This window comes from Suncus etruscus, chromosome 8 (assembly GCF_024139225.1).
Source record: "Suncus etruscus isolate mSunEtr1 chromosome 8, mSunEtr1.pri.cur, whole genome shotgun sequence".
NCBI classification, from domain to species: Eukaryota; Metazoa; Chordata; class Mammalia; order Eulipotyphla; family Soricidae; genus Suncus; species Suncus etruscus.
The window spans coordinates 10,450,293-10,476,970 of NC_064855.1; the positions used below are offsets into that span (position 1 = coordinate 10,450,293).

At 48.5% G+C, this 26,678-nt stretch overlaps 1 protein-coding gene across 2 annotated transcripts; it reads left to right on the plus strand.

The window, feature by feature from the left end:
- Window positions 1-10,381: 10,381 nt before the first annotated feature.
- On the plus strand, window positions 10,382-26,328 carry HEPACAM (hepatic and glial cell adhesion molecule). 2 transcript variants are annotated; one of them, XM_049777935.1, is made up of 7 exons: window positions 10,382-10,746; window positions 22,033-22,374; window positions 24,190-24,471; window positions 24,560-24,659; window positions 25,024-25,256; window positions 25,373-25,443; window positions 26,018-26,328. In XM_049777935.1, exons 1-7 carry the CDS (start codon window positions 10,662-10,664, stop codon window positions 26,306-26,308), a joined length of 1,404 nt encoding a protein of 467 aa, XP_049633892.1. In that variant the 5' UTR covers window positions 10,382-10,661; the 3' UTR covers window positions 26,309-26,328. The 2 variants fall into 2 exon arrangements, with proteins under 2 accessions (XP_049633892.1, XP_049633893.1); XM_049777936.1 differs by having other exon boundaries at window positions 25,376-25,443.
- Window positions 26,329-26,678: the final 350 nt, after the last annotated feature.

Below are 26,678 nucleotides of genomic sequence, written 5' to 3' on the forward strand. Positions count from 1 at the left end.
AAAAATAAAGTCAGAATTAGATTTCATTTTAAAACAAAAGCCTCAATGCATCCCAAAGGATGAGGAAGAGAAACAGAGATGTTTTAGCTGGCAAAAGACCTTACAGTCACCAGGCAGTTAGTATCTGCCAATAAGTCATCTTATCTCACTCTCTCAACAAATCTGTGAGATGTGTCATACTCTCCAATGTACAGATGAAGAAAAGCTCATCCACAAAGGCGACAGAAGTAATTAGCTCAAGGCCACATTGTTGATGTATTTAAGGGAATTAGTCAGTGTACATTTAAGGGGTGATGATGCCTCCCCTGTAACTGCAATTGGACTGTGGGACATGCCCCCCTGTAACTGAAAGTTGCCTAAATACAAAAAGGTAGAGCCTGGTGGTTAGAGAGGGTCCAGGTTAATACCTGAGAAGAGCCTGTTAGCCAGCCAGAGACCAAAGGCTAGGGCCCCCTGCCCACCTTCCAACTGGGTCTGATAAATAGCATTAACTGATGCATATTGCTCTGCCTCTTTCTCTCTTCTCTTAAACTCAGGAGCTACAGGCCTCCTCTTCCTCCAGGCTCTCTAGCCAGTGATCTCTCTCTTTAGCTTACCCATTTCCTCCCCCACACACCCCAGGATAGCAATACAGGCAAGGATGTTTCTACTTTTCTCCTTCTTTTCTTTCTTCTCTTCTCTCTCTCTTCACCCCTCTCCCTTCTCTCCTCTCTCTTTCCCTTCCTCCCTCTCCGCTCCATCCCTTCCTCTACCCTCCCTCCCTAATTAGGCTAAGTTGCAGTTGTTATATTTGGCATCCCTGGGTGGGCATCACATAACTACTGCATGGCCAAGCTAGAACTAAAGTGAAAATCTGTAGCTATAAACTGACATTGCTCGAAACTACTCAGTGAAAGCAAAGAATGAGTCAGAACGAGGCACAAATTAGATCTGATTTCTCTCCATACAAACCTATTCATATTAACATCAATGAGCATATCAAATCCCACAAAGCCTGAATCAAAAGAAACTGGTTCCTACTCTACACAATAGTCAATCTCACTCACACATCACAAACACACGGTGTCCATCAATCAGCTTTTCTAGGGGGGCTCACTCTGGAACTTACCGCTGCATAACACTTCTGAAACTGCTGGTTTTTTTCTCAGCCTGATCTGCTGATTTACCCGGTATCTGACTTGTCTCTGATAATGCTTCAAGGCCTCTTGTTTCTTCCTTTGTTGTTTCCTTTAGTTTGTTCTTCAATCATACCTGCTGAGATCTTTCAAAGATAAAAGAAAATAACTTAAATGTCAGAAAGGGTTGTGAATTAAGATTCTTTTCTAGGGGCCCTTGAGGAGATAGCAATGGAGGCAGGGTGTTTTGCTTGCATGCAGAAGGACAAGATTCGAGACCCGGCATCCCATATGGTCCCCCGAGCCTGCCATGGAGCGATTTCTGAGTGTAGAGACAGGAGGAACCCCTGAGGCACTGTTGGGTGTGAACCCAGAAACCAAACAATAAAAAAATGAAAAATAAAGAAAAGACTCTTCTTCTAAGGTGATACAGAGGCAGGTAGGGAGATAGATGGGCTCCAAGCTGTAGAGTTCTATCCCCAGCATACCCCATCTAGTTCCCCTATGTGTCATGTTGTGGGATGCCAGGGGGCCCCCAAACAAACAGGCCAGGAACTGGAGTGATAGCACAGCGGGGAGGGTTTTTGCCTTGCATGCACCCAACCTGGGTTCAATCCCTGGCATCCCATATGGTCCCCCCAAGCCTGCCAGGAGTGAGTTCTGTGTGAAGAGCCAGAATGTGACCCCACAATAAAACAAAACAAAATCTTCATTTACAAAAAAATCTAGTCCATAGATTATTCTATCAATAATAGATATCACAGAGCTGGGGGCAGCATATTCTCTAATATATGAGGTCCAGGATTTGATCCCCAACATTTGGAAAAAAGGGCAGAATATGTACCATGTAAGAGTATACAAAGCATATACCAAAAGGTAATTCAGTAAAATAATCACATGAAGGATTTATGCTATAAATCTGACCACTCATCCAGGTCAGCTCAGATACTAAGAAAATCTAAGTGATTCGGCCCTCTTCTCATTGCTTCTCTGCTCCTTCTCCTTACAGCCACACTGGCATTATGTTTAAATGGCCTCCCCACGTTGACTTACTCCCTAACCTTACCAAAACTTTGGCACAATTAATCTAGTCAAACTGTGTGATCAGAAATTCATCTAGAAATATTAAGCAATAAATTAAAGTAATCCATTTCCAAAGTTTCCTATTCCTTTAGTCTGTCAACCATCCTTCCCTAAGCAGGTTTGCTTCAATCTACTTTACTCTCGGCATCCTGAATACATTTTGTTTACTTCTAACTCTCCCCAAAATCCTTACAATCACCCTTAATCTTTTCTGATTAGTTAAATTCTTCAGTAATGTTTTTCTTAGTCATATCACCCATCTTTGACTAAAAGGGCCATACTTTTTGCACTACGAAAGTTCTTAAGATCCTTTCCAGAAATAGGTAAAGTGGGGAATAAATGAATAAATAGTGCATATACATACAAAAATAAGATCAGTGTGACATTTATTTTTCCTTTAAACATGTGTTTATGGATACGGGATTTACTTTGCACATGCCAATCCTGAGCCCTGCCAGGAGCAGTTCCTGAATGCAGTATCCAGAATAACTCCTGAGCACTGTTGGATGGGGCCCCCAAACAAACAAGCAAAAAGAATATACCAGTGCCTGAGAGATGGCACGACAGTAAGGCATTTGCCTTGTGTGCGGCCAACTCAGCTGAATTCCCGGCATCCCAAATAGTTTCTCTGGGCCTCTCTGGAGTGATTCCTGATTACAAAGCTAGGGAGTAACACCTTAGTACCTTTTGGGTATGGTCCCAAACAAAACAAAAAAACAACAAAAGCCATGTATGTCTTCTTCTAAGATCAAGGGCCACTAAGGAAATATACTTTATCTTCTCACCTCATGTTAGGCATGTGTCTATACAGTCAGAGGCCTTCACATATTCTGGGTAGTCTACAAAGATTTCCCTATATTTATTAGGCACTGAGATAAATAGAGGAATGTAATAATATTTCTTTCCTGTGAACTCTAGAGTTTGTGCTCCATCAAGAAAATTTGATATATAAACAATTTATATAATATGGTAAGTGAATAAAGAAAATTAAATAGCCAGAGGTACAGTTTGTTTAGCTGGAGCATCTTAAACTCTTTGCATTCACAACTCCCTTTTTCCTGAGAAATTTTATGAGAGCCGAGAAGATAGGTATATAAAATAGGAATATATTTACTGGTAAGTCATAAAAATTTTTCTTTAAAACAACCCCCCATTCATTCACCCCCATTTTAGAGTCACAACCCATAATTTGAGAAGCTAGGGTTGAGTGAACTATCAAGACTCTCTCAGAACTGTGTATTAATTAGAACACATGTCCTTGTGCTCCTTGTTCTTTGCCATAACTTTCCTTTATCTGAAATGCTTGGTCTTCCCTCCTGACCATGGGTAGCATTTCCTTTAAGGACAACCTGAGACATTGCTTCCTTACTCACTCATTCAAAAGATATTTTTGGGGGGCTGGAGAAACAGTATAGAGGGAGCAATTGCCTTACATGTGGCAGACTTGGGTTCAATTCCTGACACCCCAAACTGTCTCTCAAGAGACTTACTACTATGAGATTTTACTCTCAGGAGGAAGCACTGGCACAACCCAAACCAAAAGCCTACATATCATGTGTGGTAGAATAAAAATGAACCAAACATGTCCTTGTGGCATGGATGGTTAAAACCTGCTCAAAATCCTAGTCAGAATTCATCTCTTCCACCCTTACTCTGTATTTGAGTCTGACTAAAGTTCCATTTCAGAACCTAACACAAACTTTAAATCTATCAATCACTGGTGACATGAAGCCCCAATGTCACCCCTATTCCTTCTAGAGGACTCTGAGCACCACATGAGCCCATTGCAAGCAAGCAATAGGGAATTTGAGTGATGGGGGCTGCAGTTCCAGCATGTGGACAGCTGATAAACTCGCAGACTGGGAATGCCCCACCCCAGTTTCCATCCTCTCTGTCCCCCTGCATCATACTGCTGGATATTCACTCCAGGAAGGATCCAACTAAAATTGCCAAGTAGGAGTCAGAGACACAGTCCAGAAGTTAAGGCGCACCAGAAATGTTCAACTCTACCCCACTCCACCACCACACACAAATGATGCATGGTCCCCAAGAATCCTGAAGCGCTTCCCTGTGAGCTGAGAGCACCTATGAGCTGCCCTGAGTAACCCCTGGTACCACAAGGGCCTGAACAGCACTATACCCTCAGCCCTGGCACTGACCCCAAACTGAGAAGTACAGGGTGGCGCCCTGGAGCCACTTGAGCACCACTTGGGAGTCCTCCCAACTCCCACCCCCAGCAAATATGGCAATGGAAAATTAAAAAAATCACTAAGGAGCTTGTTTGGTCAAAATACAATACTGATAAAATACAGATAAAACAGACACTCTGCCAAGACACCAACTAGAATTGCATGCAGATGCATGTGTGTTCTCTTTTGCACTTGTGAGTACATGAATGGGAAGGCAAACTAGAAGCACTGAGGCCAAGGGTGCAGCAGGGAGAAGCCCTCCAAAACCCACAGGGTGGGAACTCACATGCGCTGGGACTTCCAAAGCATCAGGCTGGGCAGGTTCCACCCAGGCCCCCACTGGAACCACCATCTGGTTGCGCTCAGACCCAGCACTTTCAGCACCTTCTTGCTCCGGATCTTGTACTGCTCTGAGGTGGCTTGAGGACCCCATCTTTCCAGGCATCTGGATGGGATTCCTGCAGGAGCATAAAAAAGCAAAAGCAGAAGCTGAACATCCCATCCTGTGCAGCACTGTGCAGGGGGGTGACCTTGTGTCTTGTGCAAAGGGGAAGCGCCCTATAGAAGGGGAAACAGAGGCCAGTCAGGAATCAGGGTGCTAGGGGTTTCTGAGGAGAGGAGAGAGGCAAAATTTGGGGGGCAAAGGCCTGCAGGATGGAGCTGGGAAGGAAGGAAGGGCCGGAGCATCTCAGGGCCTGAGCCTGGGGAGAGGGGCTAGATGGGTACCTGAGGGGAGCGCTGGGCACTCCCTTCTGGGCTCCCCCACTGTGCCCTACAGCTGCTGAGATCCTCAGGATGCAGCAGCAACCCCAGGCAGACTCAAACTACCCGGGGAACTAGGGCAACCACCTGTCATAAACCGCCACAGCTGGAGCACCGCCCCCGGGCCCGCCTCTTCCGGTTCCCTCAGCGCCCGGAAGTTGCCTGGGGAGCTCTGGGGCGGTACGCCACTTCCGCTTCCGGTTTGCATCCTGCCTGAGGCGAGGAGGGAGAGGAGGAAGCCTGCACCCTGCGCGCGCGCCTAGCCCCTCTCCTGAGGCAACAGGGTTGGTTGTTGGTCTCTGGAGCCCATGGAATGTCACCCAAACTGTGCCCTGTTCTCTCCAGGCTTCTTCCTTCTCCTCACTCTAGCAGCGCCTCCTCTGAAAATCTGAGAGAAAACTTGACATGGCCATCTTCATTGGCAATCTCCTGAGAGGTCTCTGCACCAGACCCACTCTGCTAGAAATGGGGGTGTGAGGAGTTTTTGTCGTTTCAAGATGCAGAATTTTAGCATCATTCTGTCAAATTGCAAGAGGCCCAAGTCAGAAAAAGAGTACCCTGTTCTCTTTAGGCTTCTTCCTTTCCCTCACTCTAGCAGCGCCTGCTCTGAAAATCTGAGAGAAAACTTGACATGGCCATCTTCATTGACAATCTCCTGAGAGGTCTCTGCGCCAGACCCACTCTGCCAGAAGTGGGGTGTGAGGTGTTTTTGGTTTCAAGTTTGCTAAATTTTAGGCACCATTTTGGTCAAACTGCAAGAGATACAAGCCTGAAGTAAATCACCAAGCAGTGAAGTAGTGGAAAGGATGTTGGTCTGAGAGAAAGATCTGCACTAAAACCCACTCTGCCAGAAATGGGGGTGTGAGGTGGATTTTGTTTCAAGATGCTAAATTTTAACACCATTTGTCAAACTGCAAGAGGTCCAAGCCAGAAAAAGTGTACCCTGTTCTTTCTAGGCTTCTTCCTTCCCCTCACTCTAGCAGCACCTGCTCTGAAAATCTGAGAGAAAACTTGACATGACCATCTTCATTAGTAATCTCCTTGAGAAGTCTCTGCCCCAGACCCACTCTGCTAGAAATGGGGGGTGTGAGGTGTTTTTTGTTTGTTTGTTTGTTTCAAGATGCTGAATTTAGCATTATTTTGTCAAACTGCAAGAAGTCCAAGACAAAAAAAATAACACCAAGTAGCGAACTAGTAGAAAGGATGTTGGTCTGAGAGGAAGATCTGCACTAGATCCACTCTGCCAGAAATGGGGATGTGAGGTGATTTTGCTTGAAGATGCTAAAATTTAGCACCATTTTTGTCAAACTGCAAGAGATACAAGCCAGAAAAAAATCACTAAGCAGCGAAGTAGTGGAAAGGATGTTGGTCTGAGAGGAAGATTAAGGTATGAAAGAGTTGTCCAGATGGTGAAAGGATGAACAAGAGATAAGGACAACTGCCAGAAAACCTTCAAGGAGCCCTTGCTAGGATTGTTATTTCAAGGAAGATCAGTCAGCATGGTTCAGTGTTTTCTCCTCAATGATGTGGTCATAGGCCACATGAAGGTGAAGATTGGAATTTTATGTATAGGGCCATCACTGCTGGGTCCTTAGCAGTGGTCCATTCCACAAAGAACTGATTGTTAGAGGATCTCTGAGGTAGTTTGCACTTTGATTCCCCACTTACCAGCCCATTTGAGGCTGACTCTCACACCCCTGTAGCACATCAGAAAACCCAGGGGTTACCTAAGATTCCTAGAACCCTTTAAAAATCTGTTCCTGGAAGAACCCAACTGAGACCACCTCAGTTTGGGAAGTTCACAGACTAGCCAGACATGATTTGTGTTCAGAGAACACCATCTAGGCACCTTAGAAGAAAAGCCTCTAATGTGTGGGCGCATTCCCACAGATCCTTCATCCTGTTTGGACTTCAGCACTGAAGCATGACAAGAACTGAGCTCTAGAGACTTTCTCTAGAATGTCCTGGAGCCATTTAAAATAGGTCAGCACATGCTGGTTCTTTTCAACACGCTGGTGCCAATTAATTTCTCTTCTTTGTCCTGAAAGAGGGCCTGAATAGGGCACGTTCAGCACCATGGACACAGGCCTGAGTTCCGCTCAGTTCCTGAGGAGGCAGGAATTCTATTCAGAAACTAAATATTTACTCGCAGCATAAAAGGGCTTGGATGTTTTTGCTATTTTCCAGGACAGAAACGGGAACATTCATTCTCTGGCTAACCCAAAATGTACCAGACTCATGAACTTTACCCTTCCCCCAGGATTGCCTAGTCCTTCCAACAAAAGCCATGCTTTTGGAAGACTCCTTACCTCTATGGAAGGCTTCTCTGTATGACGGACCCCTCACACCACAGAATCTGCTAAGTCCAAAGCCATGTTCAGGGAGGACAACCTAGGGAAAGGTTGGGGGGGGCTTTGGCCCACAACCACTTTCTCTGGAATGTTTCTCAGGATGAGCCAGAGTAGGACTGCCTAGGAGAACTTCATGAAGAAGGGGAGGTGGGGAAATGTTCTTGGGGAGGGTCAGTCCTCAACCCAGGCCCACAAAGATCTTCTTTTGTTCCAGGGAGCTTGCTATTCTGTCTCTCTCTAGTCCAGTGGTTGCTAGAGCAGCTCTGCCCTGCCGCCTCTCAACACAAAGCCTCATACAAATTCCTTGTTTCCCTGGCAATGCTCTGCAGCTCTCTGGCGGGTGTCAGCCTCATCCGGAGTCCCTCACTTTGCCCTGGCAAATGGAACGAATGGTAGGGACAACTCTGGCAACCTTTCCCAAAGAGCTTTAGAAAAGAAAGAACCAAAAATAACTATAGCGGTAAAGGGACCACAGGCAGAGGCAGAAAACCTCCTGGAGCCTAGTCAGGAGGTGCTGAGGGTGAATGGAGGTGATGGGGATCAGGGAGCTGGAACCTTGTGGGCAATGATCTTACAGTTTCTAATCCATGTTTTGGCTATTTTTGTAACTCACTGACCCTAGCTGCTTGAAATCTTATCAAAACTGCAGGTTTTTGGGCTGGAGAGATAGCATGGATGGTAATGTGTTTTGCCTTTCATGCAGGAGGTCATCGGTTCGAATCCTGGCATCCCATATGGTCCCTCGTGCCTACCAGGAGCAATTTCTGAGCCTGGAGCCAGGTATAACCCCTGAGCACTGCCGGGTGTGACCCAAAAATCACACACACAAAAAAAAAAACTGCAAGTTTTCATGTTTGTAAAATGGCACTACCATCTCTGCGTAGAGTTGGGTATCCAGAGAATTAAATGAACAAATGGACATGACTTATTTGTCAGAGATACCCTTGAGGTAGTGGTGCACACAGTAGGGCCACTAAAACTCCCCCATCAAGACCCTGAGAGGCAGCCTCAGTCTTTCCCTGGCAGCAGCTGGTGGGTCAATGTTCCTGTGCCTTTGCTCCTTGACTAGCATCATTTGCGTTAGCTCACAGGTTCACTGGACAGGATTTAGCAGGAGCTGCTCACAGTAGCAATTGTCTCAATGTAATTTAACTTCCCACATCTCATCCCCTCACTCAACTACCTGCTAATACTGGGATTATTTTTTTCCTTAAACATTTTTTTTTCTTTATTGAGGTTCTGCAACTTATGGGCTCAGTTTTTAAATAAAGTGTCTAACTACATGCCTCAGGAGCTGCCTCTAGGGAGCCCAAACTCACATATAGAGTTTTCTCCACATATTAGAAAGCCTGGCTTCCCAGCGACTCTCCCACTCAAAATTCAGGCTTCTGCCCCATCAGTGTTGAGAGCTGCTTCCATTATTTTCTTTCGTCTGGGGGACCACACTTGGTAGTCCTTAGGGAAACGGCCAGGTCATTGCTCAGAGGTAACTCCTGGCAGTGCTTGGTGGCTTATTTGGTATTTGGGATTGAACCCAGGCCTCCTCCAGCACATGCCAAGTATAGAATGTGCTCTAGGCCATTGAGCTCTCTGCTTCCTCCAATTTACTGCTCACTACTATATCTCTTGATCTTCAATGTACTGTAAGATTAAGAAGCAAGTCCTTTGTCACCAAGCTTTAGTGGGTCAGAGTAGATAGTAGCATCTATTGCTCAGTCACTAAGACATCAACCCCTTTCAGCCAACCAGGCCATAGTTTCTCTTCTGAGCTCAGCTTGTTGTTGAGAGAATTTACTTCCTCAAAACGCAAGTCCTCTGCTCACTCCTCTTATTGGGAACTTGGCAAAAGTTGCTCTTAACTCTTCAAGACCACCTGTGAATGTGGTCACAACACCAATACTTCCCATCTTCTCATCTGGAAGGCCTACAGAAGCTACCGTTCCCCCATTCAACAGCTGTGAAGCTAGACCCCCAAAAGCTGATGAGCCCACCCCATGATGGAATGAGCCAATAAGGTCATTGTCAGCAACTCTGTGAGAAATTGGGCATACAGACACGGGGTACATAACGTAAGTGAGGTGCAGTGTGTATGCTTCTCCCATCATGCCTGGAGAAAAGCAGATGGCCAGGTTGTGAGGCCTACAGAAGCCCGTGTGGTGGAGTAGTACCTTCTCCTTTACTGTGACCAGGTCTCAAACCAAGCTTCTCAAAATGTGGGTCATGACCCCATTAAGGAGTGGGAGTTGTTTATGTACCCGAAGGGGCGATAGCAAGAATTTATTTAAAATGTAAATTTTTTTATTATCTGTTATTGGTTTGGTATACCTATTTTGTACACCTGAGATGAGTGAAATAACATTTTTTTTAGACAGAAAGTGTTCTTATGTGGAAGAAGTTGAAGAAGCCCCATGGTAGGAAATAGGCAGGAGGCAGAGAATTTCCATAGTGGCTTCTGCAAGGTTCCCCCACCCCCACCCCAGTATCTGTGAGACTCAATGATAGGAAACAAAATCCCTAGCAGGGCTGACACAGCCATGAAAAGCAGAGCAGTCAATTCCTAATGTTTTTCCTATGAGGGGATTAGGATCAACATTTCTCCACCAACTCTCAGAACTCTCTCATTCCCCAGCTTTTAATTGCAGTTATTTGGGAGTAGGTTGTGTGTGCTGGTGATCAACCCAGACCTTCACATCTGTAAGACCAGTGCTGTACTGCTGAGCCACAACCCAGCTTTTGAAAGCTCCTCTCCCCCCTTCCTGAAACTCATTGGAGAGCAGTGGCTGGCACGGGAGAGATTAGCACACAAGGTTGGGTTAGTGGGTGCTCCAGCCTGAGCCCAGATCTTCACACCAACTGCTATTGGGGGTTAGTAAGGACCAACGAAGAGACACCAGGCCTCCTCAGTCTGGAACCACAGTGGAGATGATCTTCTAAACAAATCCCCCCTTCCGAACTGGGGATGTGGGGCTTTGAAACTTAAAAATGCAAGGTCTGAAAGAAAAGAAAGAGCCAGTCCAGCAACACACAGGGCTCTGTGTATTCAGAGGGAAGTTGGCAGGGCTGAGTTCGGGCAGAGAAACTCTGAGTGGTACAAAGGGACGTGCCCAGAGTGGAGAAATCATGCTAATTGTTTGCACCAGAGCTGGAGAACGCCACCCAAAATGAAGAGAGAAAGGGGAGCCCCGTGCAGAGCCCTCAGTGCCCTGCGCCTTGCTCCTTTTGTCTACCTTCTTCTCATCCAGACAGGTAGGAGACCTAGGGGGCCGTCGAGAGTCTGCAGAGGGACCCCCATACTTCTAGCAAGGAGGGAGGGGAGAGCTCAGGGCCAGAATGCCTTTGGGGGCGGGAGGAGGGGAGAGCGCTCAGCTGCCGTGGGCAGCATCTCTGAATCCAGGCATGAGTGTTGAATGTATTTCTTCATTCTGTGGGCCTCCCGTCGGCCTTCTGCCCCCTCCCCCCCAAAAAACCGGCATGACTTTGGAGCTCCCACGGCATTCAGTACATTAGAGGAAGGGCAAGGAGCCATTGCTTATGGGATGTCTTGCTGGTGTGGCCAGTTCAGCATTCTTTCCAAGGGATGCCGGTTGGGGCTTAGAGAGGTGGGAGAAATCTTGGGTTCATGCCTCCTCAGCCCCCACCCTGGCTTCTCTGAGTGTAAATCAGCAAAGGAGAGCAAGAATCTTGGGGGAAAAAAATAAGCCCTTCTGTTTTGGGAATGTAATACTAACCTATCCATGCCTCCCCCCCCAAATATAACACCAATTAGTTCCTACATTGCCCTTGGAGAATTGATATTAAATATGCTGATGAAACAGATAGATACAGGAGGGTGGTATGGAGATTGGGATCATTAGAGGTTCCTTAGATATGTCAGCACCAAGTCCTAAAGAATAAGGACAATAGGAGGTGTGGGTTGTATCTGGGACTAGGCAGAGGTTGACAGCTTGTAATGACTGATTCTTCGAAAGAACCCTGCAGTTTGCTGGGAGAGGAGAGTGTTGAAGAAGGCTAGGTGAGAATCTTAGGGATCATTTTTTTTGTTTTGCTTGTTTGTGTTTGGGCCACACCTGGCGGCACTCAGGGGTGACTCCTGGCTTTGCATATCAGAAATCTCTCCTGGCAGGGGACCATATGGGATGCCAGAAGTCAAAACCAGGGTCTGTCCCAGGTTGGTCACGTGCAAGGCAAATGCCCTAATGCTGTGCTATGTACTCAGGCCCTGGGATCACCCTTAAACTTGAAATAGAACCTGGTAGCAGAGGGACTAGGGTGGGATTTTAATCTGGGGGCTGCAGAATCAGATTCTAGCTCAGAGACCTTACTCCAACAGGGGCACCAAAAGTAGAATCTGTGGGCCAGAGAGGGCAGCCTGGCTCATTTTTCTGGGTCTACTGTACCTAAGCCCCTATTAACAGCTCTGCAAGCTGGAGGGTGTCAGGCGAGACCATGATGCTTCTGGAATGCCTGAGGGAGGCTCCGTTCCAGAGTTATGCAGGCTCTGACAGACCCTTGGCTCCCAGCAGCATGACTTCAGTGCTCACATGCTGCTCTCCCATGTGTGCGCCTGTGTCTAAACTCCCTTTCAATCAGGCCACTGACCATGCTGGATGAGGCATCAACACAAGTCTAGCTGACCTCACTTCATACATCTTCAATGACTGCACTGTCAAATGAGGTCTGACAAACTAGGGCTTAGCACTTTGATGTCCGGGGTTGGAGAAATAGGACAGTGGGTAAAGACAGCATTTGCCTTGCATGTAGCCAACCTGGGTGTGATCCCTGGTCTTCCATATGGTCCCCAAGCACACTACCAGAGTGATTCCTGAGTGCAAAGCAAATAACTCAAATATTGCCAGTTGTGGCCCCCATAAACATACACATAAAAGAATCTGAGGGTGGAAGAGTACATTGTATCCTAACTAGGCTATTGCTATAGTTCAAGACCAAACATATATATATGGTACTGGGGCTCAAATGATAAGACATCAATTAGGGCACTTGCCTTGCACAAGTCATAGCTGACTCCATGTGATCCCTGTTGTATATGAAAATATTTCCGTAAGATTATTCTTTGCCTGTTGTCCCACCTTGGCCTTCCAGGTGGGGGACGCTGTGAGAGCAAAATAAATAGTTTGAGAGCAAGGTGTTCAGGGTCTTTTGGAGAGTTTGCTGGCTGGCTCCAGGTGTTTTTTGGAGCTTGCAGTAGGTAAACAAAAGACTCTCTTCACCCAACCTTTTACCCCTTAACCCTCTTATCTGTGTGGATTATTTGCTGCGAATAAATATCACTAAGATCTCCCCCAAAAGGGGACAAGGGGATGGGAATCAATTTCTCATTCTGGGAGCTCATTGAGGATACACAAATAACCAACACTTTGAGAATACACAAATAACCAACAAAGGAGTAAACGGGACCCTACTGGTGGGGCAACAATCCCCTCAACCCCACCAGTAATAGTCACTCAGAACCAGATGTAAACCTTGAGTACTGCCAGATGTGGCCCAAAGGTAAAAAAAAAAAAAAAAAAAGAAAGAAAGAAAGAAAGAAAGAAGAAAGAAAGAAAGAAAGAAAGAAGAAAGAAAGAAAGAAAAAGAAAAGAAAAGAAAAAAGGAAGTCAAAATGAACAGGGCCTGGAAGTGGAATAGACTGAGAGAATGAGGCATGTGGACCATATATTTGGGAGAGAAAACTAGGCCCTTGTGATGAATAGAAAGTTGGAGAATAAGAGAGGGAGGGAGAGAGGTTTCTGGAGAGATTAAAATTTGAGGCTGACATGCCAAAGGAACATGAATGAGAAATAGTCAACAGCCTACTGTTGGAAGACTACAATCAGGATTTCAGAGATTCAAGTGGGAAACTACTTCAAACAACAAGGATAGATAACACCACGTAGGAGGGGAAAAAAGGACCTGGAACACCAAAGAACCCCAAGGTTTATAAAGAAAGCAGAAAGAAGACCCATTGGATACCAGAAAGAACAGACAGAGACAAGCAGAGAAAGAAGAGTGGAAAGGCTGAAAAGTTAAGGGGAGTTGGGAATTCCCCAGAGAACCAACATCGGATGTAGCCAAGTCTAGTATTAAAGAATAGGGAGATGGGGGGTGTAGTACTGCTCCAGAGGAAGTGACAAGCTGAGGAAATCATGAGCAGAAGGGAAAGATGAGTATAGTGAAATAGGACTAGAATGTGGACAGTAAAATAAGGAGAGTCATCCTGACATTCTTTCAGACAGCAGATGGTAAAGGAGTAAATTACAGGACAAGTTTGTTGGTCCAGTCAAACCTACGTGACAAAACTCTGCTGTAGGGGAAACAATGACTTCTATAAAGCAAAAAACAATTCTGCATAGAATGATGGCCATAAGTTATGACCTATGTATGGCCACTGTGGACTTATAGAAATAAAGAATTGAGATTACACAAGGGACTTCTGCCATCCTTAGTATCTTAGTTGAGAAATAACAGTTTTTATAACAAATCCCAAAAGGTATAATGACTATCCCAGATCTAACTTGCACTAAAGCAGAACTCAGATCTGATCTACTAAAGTTTGAGATTTCTGGATCCAGAATATTTCCCAGGGAAAAAGCTGCTGGAGCCCCATCAGCCTTGACAAGGGTCATTCTGAGACTACCTCAATGTCTTTAAAATAGAGAATGAAAGGAATAAGACTGGAAGGAGCTTTTCTAAAACAAGCAAATGTGTGACCTTTCATATCATAAATTCTATTGGCTTGAATATAGTGATGGCTAACCTACCTTGCAAGGGAGACTGGGAATTGTAGTTCTAATAGGGCCAGAGATAGTACCAGGGTTAAAGTGTATGTCTTGCAGGTGGCTAGCCATGGCTCCATCCCACACATCACTTTGGTCCCTCAAGGTCTCTGAAAACAGATCCATCCAGTGTTGGAAAGTTCAGGCATGTTCTCTCTGTCTCCTGAAGAGTTTCCTGAAGCCTGGGCCTTTGGGGCAGCCAGCAGCATCAAGATCAGGCTAACTCGGGTGACCAACAAACTGTCTTTAATGCTTGGTCCAGAGAACAGCTTCAAAAATTCTTCACAAAATTATTCAGGGAATTTTCGAACACAGCTTTTCAGTGGGGTGTTACCTTACAAACACAACTTACTATAGGTCTAGATGACCTAATTTTCAGGATTTTCACTGACATCCTAGAATTATTTCTTTTTTCTAAACAGAGGAAGAAGTCTCTTGCCTGAGCTCCACACTTTTTTTTTCTCCTTTAAAAATTTTTGTTATTGTTTTGGCCATGCTGGTGATGTTCAAGGGTTTCTCCTGGCTCTACACTCAGGAATTACTACTAATAGTACTTAGGGTCTATACGGGATGTCAGGGATTGAACCTGGGTGAACCATGAGCAAGGCAAATGCACTGCCTGTCATACTATCATTGCTCCATCCCCCTATTTTCCATTTTTAAGAATCTTTTCCTCCTCTTTCCTTTCTTTTCCTTTTTCCTTTCCTTTTCCTTTCTTTTCCTTTCCTTTCCTTTTTCCTTTCCTTTCCTTTTCTTTTCTTTCCTTTCCTCTCCTCTTCTTTCCTTTCCTTTCCCTTCCATTTTCCTCTCCTTTCCTTTTACCTTTCCTTTCCTTCCCTCCTTCCTTTCTTTTCTTTTCTTTCCTTTCCTTTCCTCTCCTCTCCTCTCCTCTCTTCTCTCCTTTCCTTTCCTTTCCTTTCCTTTCCTCTCCTCTCCTCTCCTCTCCTCTCCTCTCCTCTCCTCTCCTCTCCTCTCCTCTCCTCTCCTCTCCTCCTCTCCTCTCCTCTCTTCACCTCTCCTCTCCTCTCCTCTCCTCTCCTCTCCTCTCCTCTCCTCTCCTCTCCTCTCCTCTCCTCTCCTCTCCTCCTTTCCTCTCCTCTCTTCACCTCTCCTCTCCTCTCCTCTCCTCTCCTCTCATCTCCTCTCCTCCTCTCCTCTCCTCTCTTCACCTCTCCTCTCCTCTCCTCTCCTTTCCTCCTCTCCTCTCCTCTTCTTTATTATCCCTTTCCTTTGATCCCTTTCCTTTCTTTTGTTGCACTTGTCATTTTAGTTACAATTTTCAGCAATTATTTTCTAGGGCATTCCTGAAGATGTCTTTGGATGTGTACTGTGATCATACGTACTATTTGGGGTCACTAAAATTCAATCTATTTTTAAGTGGTGGTATCAAGACTCAAACCTAGGACTTTGCACATTTAAGGCATGAACTCCACCACTAAACCATGTCCCAGCCCCATACTGTGGCATTATTTAAAAGAAAAGGTCGGGGCCAGAGAGATAGCATAAAGGTAGGGCCTTTGCCTTCCATGCAGAAGGACAGTGGTTCTAATCTCGACATCCCATATGGTCCCCCAAGCCTGCCAGGAGCAATTTCTGAGCATAGAACCAGGAATAACCCCTGAGTGCTGCTGGGTGTGATCCCCCCCCCAAAAAAAAACAAAAGAAAAGATTTTGGGGGGATGGAGGTGGAGGGAATTGGCTAGCTAGCTCAGTATACTAGAACACATGCTTTGTATGTAGGACAAGTTCAATCCCCAGCACTGCACAAGGTCCCCTAAGCACTCCCAAGGACCACTGCACAGGGACTCCCAAGCAAAAAGCTAGGAGCAGCCCCTAAAAAATCTCTGGGTATAGTCAATAAAAACAAAGATCAAGATATTTCTTTAAATAAAACTATTAGGGGTTACCCTGAAGCAAGAGAGTATGAAGAGGTAGTTTGAGGGAAAATCTTATTTCTCCACTGCTTTACTTGGTCCAAGACACTCAGCCTAGTGGCCTATACCAAAGAATTGGGTTAGGAGGAGGCTTCTGGGCAAGCTCACTGCCCTTTCAGTAATGTGGAGGCAAAAATCTTTTCTCAGATACTTTTCCTGGCCAGTCAAGTGCCCTCCCATGCCACAGGAACTTTTTGCTGTTCTCCAGCTCCCTACCCTGGTTCAGAACAAGCTGAGGTGGTCCTTTGGACAGTAGAAGCACCTTCAGTCTTGTAGTGGTGAAATATTGAGATCTTTTATTGAGTCTCCTTTATTTGGTTCTGGCCAGTTCATTTTCTTTCTTTCTTTCTTTATTTTTTTTTTTTTGGTGAGGGGTCACACCCGGCAATGCTCAGGGGTTATTCCTGGCTCTATGCTCAGAAATCACCCCCAGCAGGCTCAGGGGACCATATGGGATCCCGGGATTTGAACCAGCGGCCTTCTGCATGCAAGGCAAACGCCTTACCACTGTGCTATCTCTCCAGCCCCTGATTTCTTTTCTTTTTTAAGGACTATTTTCCTTTCTTGGGAACCAGATTGATTATTTAATTGAATTATGGGCCTGGAGCAGTGGCACAAGTGGTAGGGCATTTGCCTTGTATGCACTAACTTAGGACAAACTGCAGTTCGATCTCCCCCCCCCCATCACCCCAGCATCCTATATGGTCCCCCAAGCCAGGAGTGATTTCTGAGTGCATAGCCAGGAGTAACCCTTGAGCATCACCGGTGTGACCCAAACACCAAAAACAAAACAAAACATAATGATGATAAAAATGCCCCTGTAACATTAACTCTCTAATTTTTAGTTTATGAAAGTGCTGTGATCTACAAAGTTAATGATAGTTGATAGTTGAGTTTGAGGTTTATAATGTCCTAGCAGAAATCCCACCACCAGTGTCAACTTTCCTCCTGCTCCCTCACCCCCGCCTGCCACCTTGGCAGACTCATGCTAAAGCTTGGTTGTCACAGTGAATGCTGGTTTGGAGCTATTGCTACAGTTCTTCTACAACACCAGTTTTCTTGGGGCTCTTGCTTGATTCACCAATGCTTCCCCTCTACCCTTTATTACGTTCCCTCTAGAATTCTTCCCTTCTCTGTCTACCTAATACTCTGGTATCTAGATAGCCCCCATTTACTATATGGTATCCCCTTGTCATATTTTCTATGACACATATAAGTGAGACCATCCTGTGTTTGTTCTTCTGGATTTCTTCACTTCACATAGGATTTCCCAATTAATTTCCTTTCTTTGGAAAACTAGGGGAATTGGCAGAGGGAAAGGAGGGAAAGGTAGAAAGAATGAATTGAGGTGGGTGTAGTGGGAAGCTGTACCCTGAAATTCTATGGTATTGTAAACCAATGAGAAATCGACTCAAAATTGGGAGGGAAAAATCAAGTCAAAGTTTTTAAATATTTAAGTAAAAGTTGGGGCCAGGGATGTGGCTTAGAAGCAGAGTGTAAGCCTTGCGTGGATGAGACCCCAACTTCAATACCTGGCACCATGAATACACACACAAAAAAGAATGTAATAGGGCTGGCATGGTGGCGCTAGAGGTAAGGTGTCTGCCTTGCAAGCGCTAGCCAAGGATCAGGACCGCAGTTCGATCCCCTGGCGTCCCATATGGTTCCCCCAAGCCAGGGGCAATTTCTGAGCACTTAGCCAGGAGTAACCCCTGAGCATCAAACAGATGTGGCCCATAAAACCAAAAAAAAAAAAAAAAACAAACCTCTGGGGCCGGGCGGTGGCGCTAGAGGTAAGGTGCCTGCCTTGCCTGCACTAGCCTAGGACGGACCCCAGTTCGATCCCCCGGCTTCCCATATGGTCCCCCAAGCCAGGAGCGACTTCTGAGCGCATAGCCAGGAGTAACCCCTGAGCGTCAGCGGGTGTGGCCCAAAAACAAACAAACAAACAAACAAAAGAATGTAATATATATACATATATATACATATAAATATAAATATATACATATATCCTGATTGGGGTCAGAGAGATAATAGAGGGTAGGACAGTTGCTTTGCCTGAAACCAACCTGGTTTCAATCCCCAGCACAACATAAGGTCCCCATGCCCTACAGGAGTGATTGATCCCTGAGCACAGTGTGTATGACCCCTCCCCCAAACAAATAAAAAATGTCATGAATGATAATAAATCAGTCAACAAATGCCAAGTGCTCCCTGGTAATTTGAAGGAAAGATGAGGCAGGTATTAGCCAGTGAAAGTCTACCTAAAACAGGAGTCTCAAACTTGAGGCCCACGGGCTGTTTGTGGCCCTCCGTACAACATTTTGTGGCCCGCGGCCGGCCTTCAAATATCGCAGTATTCACGATTATTCGCTTACTGAATGATCGCAATAAAAATTGCATTAGTAAGAAAAAAATCATATTAAACATTTACATACCCGGAGCAGTTCCATTCGAGGTATGCAAATGTTTATTGCAATTTTTTGTGATTTTTTTTTTCTTACTAATGCAATTTTTTATTGCGAATATTCGGTAAGCGAAATCCCTTATGTGGCCCTGCCTCACCCTGACTTTGCCTCCTACGGCCCCCAGGTAAATTGAGTTTGAGACCCCTGATCTAGAACAATGGACCACCCAGTCTTCTCAGCAAATGTAAAACTACCCAAAAGAGGACTCTGGGGATTGGAGTCTCCTGAACATCCTGGATGCTACCAGTCCTGAGCTCAGCAGGGTAGCCCACATGCATTGCTAGACAGGTCCTGAGGCCTTCCACTGCTCTCCCAGAAGCATGGGCAGGGGCTTATAGGGAGATGCCCCCCTAGAACAACTTGGGGTTGGAAGACAGTTAGCACGTGTTGATGCCTGAAATAAATCTAGTGTTTTGAATCTCACACAACCATGACACTGACATTTATCTCCTTTCCATGGTACCTTTTTCCTTTGTGTTTTGTTTTATTTTTTGAACCATCCCTGACCATGCTTGGTGGTGCTCAGGGCTAACTCCTAGCTCTGTAGACTCAGGGATCACTCCTGGCAGTGCTCAGAAAAGGTGCCAGATTTCAAACCTGGGTCAACTGTGTACAAGGCAAGCACCTAACCTACTTTCCTATCTCTCAGGTGCCCTAAAGGTTTTTTGTTTTAATATTCACTTTTTGAAATATAATCTACCTAGAACTGGTATTTGTAGAAATGTGAGGTAAGGGCCAAATTCTTAAAAACAAAACAAAACAAAACAAAAAAACACACTTCGTGTGTGTGTGTGTATGTGTGTGTGTGTGTGTGTGTGTGTGTGTGTGTGTGTGTGTGTGTGTGTGTGTGATACCTGGTGATGCTTAGGGCTATTCCTCTCTTGTTCAGGAATTATTCAGGGTTGGAAGACCACATAAGATGCTGAGGATCAAACCCAGTTGGCCACATGCAAGGCAAATGCCTTTCTCTATACTACGGCTCCAAATTCACAAGTTCCTTCCACTGCCCAGCACATTTCTTTTTGGGGGGTATTGGGGGTGGTCATACCTGGTGACAGCAGCACTCAGGGTTTACTCCTGTCTCTGCACTCAGAAATCACTCCTCACAGGCTTGGGGGACCATATGGGAAGCAGGATTCGAACCACGGTTCGTCTTGGGTCGCTGCGTGCGAGGCAAATACACTACAGCTCTGCTATATACAGCTTTGCTATATCTCCAGCTCCTCCAGCACATTTCTAAGAGAAAACCCATTATTCTGACAGGAAGTGTTAAAAGTAGCCAACTGTGGGGCAATCCTGGGAGTCTGGCTTTTGACTCTGATCAAAGCCATCACTCTGGGTATCCTGTAGCAATATCACAGAGAAAAGTGCTGGGATTTTCAGTAGCATCATGTGACATTCAGAAGTCAATTTGGGAGGATGGAGATGAACAATAAATGGTCCCATATCCATGGAGAACAGGGCTGACCAACCACCGTCAGGGTGTGTGCAGGGCTCCATGCACTTATACAAAAGGTGCCGGCTCACTTTGCTTCCTCGGAGTCCCTGGGCTTCTTCACAACTTCCGTTTCCTGCTTTTCTCCAACATACCTATGGGATTAGATTCCAGATGATGTCAGAACCTCTTCTTGGAGGTATTGGTGGGTCCGCTAAGTAAGGTAACATAGGCACAGCACATGAGGGTCAGTCGATGCAGTCCCAGCAAACAGAATGGGGGGATGGGGTGCTCAAGACTCAGCAGTCACATTAGGAGGGAGCTTTGAACTCAGGGCAGAACACCAGGCGTGTGCACGTGACCCTCGCCTCTGAGTCACTTCAAAAAAAAAGGAAACAGAATCTGAAGAAAGCCCAGAGCAGGGAGCTGTGTGGCTGCAAAGATGGAATTTCCTCTGCAGGCAGTACCCACAGGGCATATGGGCTTCCAGCCAAGAAGCAGTCCTCATTATTTATTAATTTATTTGGTGCCCCTCTCCCAGCCTCCGTGTCCCTTGAAGTGTCAACACCAATTTCAGTCTTTTTCATTTTGTTTTGTTTTTGGGTTACACCCGGTGGTACTCAGGGGTTACTCCGGGCTGTGTGCTCAGATATCGCCCCTGGCAGGCAAGAAGGACCCTATGGGATGCCCAGATTCAAACCACTGTCCGTCCTGAATTGGCTATGAGCAAGGAAAACACCTTATTGCTGTGCTGTTGTTCTGGCCCACCAATTGCAGTCTTGACTAGAGTTTAGGGAAATGGCAGCTGCTCAGCAAAATTTTCCTCTGTCAGCTTCTAGGGAAATGTACGCTGTTCCTTCACACTCCACAGGCATGAGGGCTCACTCATAGGAGGGAATGCCTGCCCACACCTGCCAGTGCTGCAGTGTCTCCACAGCGCCGTCCAAGAGTCACCTGGAGAGAGATAGAAAGACCATGTTGGAGGGATGAAATCACAAAAGGCCTTCTGGAACCTATGTGAGGGAGGGAATGGCATAGTGTTGTGGGCAGGCAGAGAACCCTGCCATCTCCCTGAGGAGCTGAGGTAGAGCTGACCAGTTTCTGCGAAGGAGGAAGTAAACCCCTCAATGCCAGTACTTGCGGTCATAAAATTTGCGAACCCCCCATGCTTGTAGGATTCACACATCTGCCTGCCACAGTGCTCACTCTTGCGGCTCTTCATGTCCTCAGCCTAGAGTGAGGATGGTGCCAAATAGATGCAGCCCCTGAGTGAGTAGTGAGTCCTACCATAGAAGGCTCGATTCCAACCTGCTTGCCCTGACCTGGGGTTCAATGGCACGCCCAAGAGCATCTCACAGGCCTTTCCTCACTGAGCAGGATGCTAAGCACAGCTGGAGAGGGACTGAGGTCCTTGAGGGTGGAAAGGAGGGGCCAACTGCTCATGGATCCCTGAGCTGTTTCACAACCTGGCAGTGTTTCAGACACAGCACCTTCTTCCTGACTGTTCCCACACTTCTCTATCCCCCGTGCTCCCAGCCATGATCAAGGACACCTGACAAATTCTCCCAGAAGTCCATGGGGGGGGGGAGTGTCAGGCTGTTCATCTGTGACTCAAGGATCCAGAGCCGTGTTGCAGTTCTGGTTCCTTGGACAACACACCATTGGTAGGTACCCAGGAAGACCCTTAGTGAGGAGTGAGAATGGAGGGTGGGTTTCCCTCCAGGGGAAGGTGCTGGGGTGCTGGCAGAGAGGAAGGCAGAAGAGAGACAAAGGCACCAATGGGGAGGTTGGGGAGTGGCCAAAGGTGGGTCCGAGGGCAGAGGCAGTGGCCCCAAAAGGCATGATGTAGGACTGTCAGGGGCAGAGAGGACAGAGGCAGCACAGGCAGGAGCCTGACTCGAACCTTGTTGGCTCGTCCACAGAGCCCCTGGTGGGCGTGAACATCACCAGTCCTGTGCGCCTGATCCATGGCACGGTGGGGAAGGAAGCCCTGCTCTCAGTACAGTACAGCAGCACCAGCAGCGACAAGCCTGTGGTGAAGTGGCAGCTGAAGCGCGACAAGCCGGTGACTGTCGTGCAGTCCATCGGCACAGAGGTCATCGGCACCCTGCGGCCTGACTACCGAGACCGCATCCGCCTCTTTGACAATGGCTCCCTGCTGCTCAGCGACCTGCAGTTGGCCGACGAGGGCACCTATGAGGTGGAGATCTCCATCACCGATGACACTTTCACTGGGGAGAAGACCATCAACCTCACTGTGGATGGTAACAACACAACCAGGAGAGCAAGGGTTGCTGGGTGCTGAGTGGCCACTGAGTGGTTGACTGGCCCTGTCACACGCTTAGGCCACTGCCCTCAAGCCACAGGCCTTCTAAGGTGGTGGCATGTGGTGACTCAGTAATGACCGAGGCCAACGGTTATTCTTGTCATGGTTGTCAGTTTCAGACAAAGAGAACTGAGGCGCACCCAAGGAGGCTAAGTGAGCTTTCTGGGGTTACCCAGGCACTAAGAGATGAAGGTAGTTTCCAGAGCAGACCATGGCACCAATGGTCAGAGAGAGGGAGGGAGGGAAGGAAGGAGGGAGGAAAGGAAGGAAGGAAGGAAGAAAGGAAGGAAGGAAGGAAGGAAGGAAGGAAGGAAGAGAGGGAGGGAGGGAGGGAAGGAGGGAGGAAGGAAGGAAGGAAGAAAGGAAGGAAGGAAGGAAAGGAAGGAAGGGAAGGAGGGAGGAAGGGAAGAAGGGAGGAAGGAAGGAAGAGAGGGAGGGAGGGAGGAAGAAAGGGAGGAAGGGAGGAAGGAAGGAAGGGAGGGAGGGAGGAAGAAGGAAGGAAGGAAGGAAGGAAGGGAGGGAGGGAGGAAGAAGGAAGGAAGGAAGGGAGGGAGGGAGGAAGAAAGAAGGAAGGAAGGAAAGGAAGAAAGGGAAGGAGGGACGGAGGGAAGGAGGGAAGGAAAGAAGGGAGGGAGGGAGGGAGGAAGGAACGAAGGGAGGTATGGAAGGAAGGAAGGGAGGGAGGGAGGGAAGAAGGGAGGAAGAAAGGAAGGAAGGGAGGAAGGAAGGAAGGGAGGGAGGAAGGAAGAGAGGGAGGGAGGGAGGAAGAAAGGGAGGAAGGGAGGAAGGAAGGAAGGGAAGTATGGAAGGAAGGGAGGGAGGGAGGGAAGAAGGGAGGAAGAAAGGAAGGAAGGGAGGGAGGGAGGAAGGAAGGAAGGAAGAGAGGGAGGGAGGGAGGAAGAAAGGGAGGAAGGAAGGGAGGGAGAAAGGAAGGAAGGAAGGGAGGAAGGGAGGGAGAAAGGAAGGAAGGAAGAGAGGGAGGGAGGGAGGAAGAAGGAAGGAAGGAAGGAAGGAAGGAAGGAAGAAAGAAAAGAAGGAAGGAAGGAAGGAAAGGAAGGAAGGTAAGGAGGGAGGGAAGGAGGGAGGGAGGGAAGGAGGGAGGGAGGGAAGGAGGGAGGGAGGAAGGAAGGAAGGGAGGGAGGGAGGGAAGAAGGGAGGAAGAAAGGAAGGAAGGGAGGAAGGAAGGAAGGAAGGGAGGGAGGAAGGAAGAGAGGGAGGGAGGAAGAAAGGGAGGAAGGGAGGAAGGAAGGAAGGGAGGTATGGAAGGAAGGGAGGGAGGGAGGGAAGAAGGGAGGAAGGAAGGGAGGAAGAAAGGAAGGAAGGGAGGGAGGGAGGAAGGAAGGAGGAGAGGGAGGGAGGGAGGAAGGAAGGGAGGGAGGGAGAAAGAAAGGGAGGAAGGGAGGAAGGAAGGAAGGGAGGGAGGGAGGAAGGAAGGAGGAGAGGGAGGGAGGGAGGGAGGAAGGAAGGGAGGGAGGGAGGAAGAAAGGGAGGAAGGGAGGAAGGAAGGAAGGGAGGGAGGGAGGAAGGAAGGAGGAGAGGGAGGGAGGGAGGAAGGAAGGGAGGAAGTAGGAAAGAATGAAAGGATGACGCATGGACAGAGGATGCATGGACAGAAGGCAGGGTGGACTCAAGGGCAGGTGAATGGAATGCCCTGGACCACTGACCCCACGGCCGCCTGTTGAGTCTGGGTGAGGAGGCTTGGGAGGGCTGGGAGGCTTGTTGGTCCCATGCTCACCGCACCCCGGGCACTCAGTGCCCATCTCCAGGCCGCAAGTGCTGGTGGCCTCGACCACAGTGCTGGAGCTGAGCGAGGCCTTCACCCTGAACTGCTCGCACGACAACGGCACCAAGCCCAGCTACACGTGGCTCAAGGGGGGCAAGCCCCTCCTCAACGACTCGCGGATGCTTCTGTCACCAGACCAGCGCTTGCTCACCATCACCCGCGTGCTTATGGACGACGACGACCTGTACAGCTGCGCGGTGGAGAACCCCATCAGCCAGGGCCGCAGCCCGCCTGTCAAGATCACCGTGTACCGTGAGCACCCCACCGGGACACCGCTGCCCTCACCCACGCCCCTGCACAGTCCCACCCCTCACGTTTTCCATCCCCCTCCCGACCCCAGGAAGAAGTTCCCTCTACATCATCCTGTCCACAGGCGGCATTTTCCTCCTGGTGACCCTGGTGACCGTCTGTGCTTGCTGGAAGCCTTCCAAAAAGTCTAGGTGACTCTCCAGCCCCACATGCTGACACCCTTGCCCCTGCCCTCTGTGCCCTCCCCAGCCCAGCTGTCCTACCCAGCTCTGCCACACTGGATGTGGCAAGCAGGGCTCCATTGTGACCATCCAGCACTGCTAAGAATGGCCTCACGTGCAAGTCCAGTAGCAAGAAAGCGAGCTACAGCCATAGCTGCTGGCTATGAAATCAGGATAAGCCAGATCACAATACTGTTGGCACTGGGCGGTTCTCCTGTTCTCACGACCCCCACCTGCACCTCACCTTCCTACTACGAGGCCATGAGACCCATGTCCCCCTGCCCAGACCTTCAGCTGATGCCTGTCCCAGCTGTGTTCCTGGTGGCCTTTGCAGGAAGAAGCGGAAGCTGGAGCAGCAGAACTCACTAGAGTACATGGACCAGAGCGAAGAGCGTCTGAAGGCAGAGGGTGAGGTGCCCGCTGCCCACTCACCCATCCCATCACCACTCCGGCCAGTGGGCTGCTGGGAGAAGGCAGAATTGGGCGACAAGGACTCTGGCTCGGGAGCGCCCCATCCTCCCCCGAGTGGCCCCCGCAGACTACAGAGCAGGGAGAGGTGCGGCCAAGGTAGGACCAGGGTGCCCCACCTTTGGCTGAGGTGGTGGGGGCAGGAGCCAAGCTCACACATGCTGGGGGAAAGGTCTCTGGCCTGGGCCAGCTGCCGTCTCTTCCTTCCTGTGAAGCAGATAGCTTGGGCCGCAGCACAGAGCAGGAACGCAAGAACCCCCTGGCCTTGTACCTCCTCAAGGATAAGGTGAGTAGCCAGACTGGGGAGAGGGGACCCCAGTGAAGGTCTCAGCCCCTGTCTAGGTCCCTGAGTGAATCAACTCACTTTATGGTACTCAATACCCCCAAAGAAATCCATCACTCCCATTTTGGAGGCTGAGGCTGGCCCAGATGCATTGCCTTAACCAGGAGCAAATCATCCATCTATTCATTTGTTGGGGTGGGGGCATACCTGAAGAGACATAGATGGTACTTCCAGCTCTGAGCTTGGGCTCACTCCAAGCAGTACTCAGATAAGGGAGCATAGAGACTGAGTCAAAGCCTCGAACAGGCAAAGCATCTAGGCACGGAGCCATCTCTGCACCAGCCATGGGACAGGACACCGTCTGGGGGGGGGGGGTCACCCTGTCTTCCACGGCCAAGACATGCAAATAGGGGTGAACCTGGGGATGCCAAGCTTCTCCACACTTGCAGTGTCAGACACCTTCCAAGAGGGAGCAGTACCTGTCTCTCACCTGGGCCCCTCTCCACCCCATAAGCACCCCCTAGATCCAGTGGGGGAGGTCCTACCTAACACCAGTTGGCCCTACATGTTCTTGCAGGACCCTGCGGAGCTGGAGGAGACCCCGAACCCGGAGCCTCGTGGAACCCCGGAGCCTGGCCCGCCCGGCTACTCTGTGTCCCCGGCCGTCCCTGGCCGCTCCCCCGGGCTGCCCATGCGCTCGGCCCGCCGCTACCCTCGCTCACCCGCGCGCTCGCCTGCTGCCCCACGCACACACACGTCGCCACCCCGTGCACCTAACTCGCCGGCTCGCTCGCGTGCACTGCGGACTGTGGGCCCGCACTTGACCCGCGAACAAGATGAAGGGGGTGCCGTGGAGATCAGTGCCTGAGTGGTGATGGGGGCCAGGGGAGATCCCAGAGTGGGGGTAGGTGCCCCTAGGGGGTCACCATGTGGATGCCTTTGAGGGGATCCCTCTTAGGACCAGCTAGGCCATTGCTGCCCAGGCCACAGATTCCCCCAGGTCCAACAGAAACTAACATGAGTAACAACTCCCCATGGCCCTACCGGGAGCTCATGCTGCCCCCATCTTCCTGCCCGCCATGCCCAGACCCCCAACAAATGGGCCACAGTCCTGGCAAGTCCACTCGCCTCCTGCCAATACACCCCAGTCAGTTGAGTGAAGTCATGTGCCCGGTGTCCAGCTGCAGGCACTTCCTGGCACCGGGCATGTGACTTCACTCAATCTCTTTGAGCCCCTA

What these genes read in the sequence shown, in the direction of transcription:
- HEPACAM (XM_049777935.1), top strand. Translation starts at nt 10,662, where the DNA reads ATGAAGAGAGAAAGGGGAGCCCCGTGCAGAGCCCTCAGTGCCCTGCGC. An exon ending in CATCAACCTCACTGTGGATG is followed by an intron (nt 22,375 to 24,189) that starts GTAACAACACAA and finishes CCGGGCACTCAG; the next exon opens with TGCCCATCTCCAGGCCGCAA. An exon ending in TGTCAAGATCACCGTGTACC is followed by an intron (nt 24,472 to 24,559) that starts GTGAGCACCCCA and finishes TCCCGACCCCAG; the next exon opens with GAAGAAGTTCCCTCTACATC.